Here is a 2,958-nt window from a genome sequence, read left to right as displayed (position 1 = left end):
AATTATATTTTTTTTTTTTTTTTTGAAGTTTGAGGGGTTAATGTGTTGATTATAAAAAAAAAACTTAAAAGAAAAAAACTATTAATGATAATTTGTGAAAATATTATGTTGTTTGATTTATAAGAATAAATATTTAGATCATACCTTTTTCTCACTAACATTTTTAATTACATAATAAATTAATAAGTAAATATTTTATTTAAGTGTTATACAATTAACCTCTAATTATTCTAGTTTGAATCATTATTATTGAAAATTATTTTTTAATTGTATAGTAAAGAAGAGATTATAAAGTATTGAGGAAAATAAGAGAATATTAATTAAAAAATATTTTTATTTTCTTTGTATATATTTTAAATTTATAAAAAATATGAATATAACTCTTAGAAGTATAAAGAAAACTATAATAATAATAAATTTATTAAACTAGACATATAAAATGCAGAAAATCAGAGAGATTGTTTCCTCTAATTCTCCCATCTTATTACTCTTTATTAATAAAATATAACAAAGATCCCAAATTATAATAGATAAAAAAAAAACTTTCTTCTTCATTCAGTGCTTGACTTTGAGAAGAATAAAAGACTTATCAATATCGTTTCTTCAACAAAAGCCCAAAAGCAACTTTCCAATGATAATTAAAGTTGTCATCAGATCTTCAAAGACATTATAATCTTCAAAGACATTATGTTAAACATTCTAAAAGCATACTCTCGTACCACTTGTGGAGAATAAATATTCTAAAAACACGATATATAAGATAAATAGAGATAGAGTAAAGAATAATTAACAGAACATACAAGGAGGTTCGACCAAAATATGCATACATTCTTGAAAAATAGTATTCTCTAAATTTTGTTATGGAATAATGAATGGTATAAATAAATCTAGATTATAATCTCTATTTATAAGAGTAAATCAAAAATTATATTAAATTAATATTTATGAGCCCATTAAAAATTTAAAGCCCATTACCATATATAAAATATAATTTAAAAAACCTACAAATAATAAAATAATAATAGTTGTCCTATTTCTTCTCATATAGTATTCAAGAATAATAATTGAGTTTCCTCTATTATATGAGTTTTTTTTTACTTCAATTAGAACCTCACAAGATCCATCCATAAAACCTAAATTAATATAAGTTGTCCTTAATCTATTACATAGTTTACAAATAAGACCTTTAACTTTTATACACTTTATTTATTTCCCATTCTATCAAAAATACAAATAATTTCATTTTGTTTTGTTTTGTTTGAACTACTATTAACATGTAGTTATAGAGTTACATGAGTTGGGTGGGGACTCCTTTATAGACATTGAAGCCATACATTTGTCCTTGTTATCACTTATTTTACCAAAAAAATCCTTATCCAAACTCCTCATCTAAAACTGGTCTCTTCTTCTCAGCTGAGGTCTGCCATTAGTAACAATGGTTTGAACCAAAATTCTCCACCATGTCCATGTCCATGTCCATCTCCACCTTTCATTCACAACCTCACTTCTCATTCTTGTTTTCTCCAACCAAACAAGTTGGTCTAAAGCAAAGTCTAGTTTTGAAAACTAGGCAAATTGGAAGACAGAAAGTTAATTCAATCTCATCTCATCATCATGCACTTCTGGTCCTCACTACTACAAAGATTAAACATCCTGATATCTCTGTCTTTCTGCTGACTGGGTAATTACTTTTTCAATTATCTTTTTTTTTAATTATTATTATTCATGGCTTGATTATCATGTAATGCTTATGAATGACAGTTCTGCACTTCTTTTGCTGTATTGGGTTGCCAATTTCTTAGTTCCTGGAATAATAGAAAAAGATTTCCAATCTGATAAAGGAAATGAAGTTACAAATGATGAGGAGACAATAAGTCCTGAAAATGGGAGCAGTACTGTTGAAAGATCATTAGGGACAAAACGTGGCTTTGGTGGAACCAAGAAATAGCCACTTTTTCTCATTAAGACTTTTTTTTTTTCAAAATTCTTGAAAATGTTACATTATTATTAGAATGATTTGTTTTCAGTTAGTGATGAATTCATAATGATATATATCATTTTGTCCTAAGTTTGATCCACAAATATCTAAACATACCCAGAATTTTGGAGAGACGAAAGAGATTTCAGATTCTTTTATTGGGTACCCGAATCGATTGATTCCAACCCGACATTGCCCATAACTGAAATTAACAATAAATACAGAAACAATCAATTCAACTCTTTCGGATATCCAAACTGTCCACACCGATGCAGGATACTCTGCTCCCCAAACCTCATGCTCTCCCTATTCTCAATTTTTTTTATTTTTTTTTTATTTTTATATAAGGAAGAATGTGATAATAAATAAGGGTATTCAATATTTGGTTTGAACTGAATATCTACTCAAATAAATCGATTTTATTTTCGGTTTACTGTTTTTAAGTTGAAGTTTCAACTCGAAAATCAAACCGATAACCGAATTTTTATTATTTTTTATATTATATATAATATACAATTTATTATAATAATAATTATTTATTATATATAATAATTTATTTATTTATTTTATTATATATTGTATATTATATAATTTATTATATATAATAATTACTCATTCATTATCTAAACCTAATTTTATCAGATGTCGTTCATCTTATCTATATTCTTTAACCGTATAGCCGCCCAACTCATCTTTATTCTCTAAACATAATTAATCAGCCGTCCACTTCATATATATTCTCTAAACTTAATCATTTTTTATTCTCTAACCTAATCAAAATAGTCTCTCTAGCTTCCTTGTCTATCACCCTGCCCACCTCATCTTTATATTCTCTAAACTTAATCCATTTTTATTCTCTAACCTAATCAAATAATCTCTCTAGCCTCTCTATCTATATTCTCTTAACATTATCTGAAACAGTCACTTATCTCTTTATCTCTATATTTGTAGTCACCTATCTCTTTATCTCTATAGCTGTC

The 2,958-nt window shown here is 26.3% G+C and overlaps 1 protein-coding gene across 1 annotated transcript; it reads left to right on the top strand.

The window, feature by feature from the left end:
- Positions 1 to 1,374: 1,374 nt before the first annotated feature.
- LOC124940507 lies at positions 1,375 to 2,075 on the top strand. The gene is made up of 2 exons (XM_047481029.1): positions 1,375 to 1,681; positions 1,762 to 2,075. The coding sequence occupies exons 1-2, from the start codon at positions 1,461 to 1,463 to the stop codon at positions 1,946 to 1,948; spliced, it is 408 nt and encodes a 135-aa protein (XP_047336985.1). The 5' UTR covers positions 1,375 to 1,460; the 3' UTR covers positions 1,949 to 2,075.
- The last annotated feature ends 883 nt before the right edge of the window (positions 2,076 to 2,958 follow it).

This window comes from Impatiens glandulifera, chromosome 5, assembly GCF_907164915.1.
Source record: "Impatiens glandulifera chromosome 5, dImpGla2.1, whole genome shotgun sequence".
Taxonomy (NCBI): Eukaryota; Viridiplantae; Streptophyta; class Magnoliopsida; order Ericales; family Balsaminaceae; genus Impatiens; species Impatiens glandulifera.
Note: the sequence above shows the minus strand (reverse complement) of the source record. Positions and strands in the feature narration are given on the sequence as shown.

Coding starts and splice junctions, on each gene's coding strand:
- LOC124940507 (XM_047481029.1), top strand. CDS start 1,461: ATGTCCATGTCCATGTCCATCTCCACCTTTCATTCACAACCTCACTTC. Junction 1,682..1,761: donor TCTGTCTTTCTGCTGACTGG/GTAATTACTTTT, acceptor TATGAATGACAG/TTCTGCACTTCTTTTGCTGT.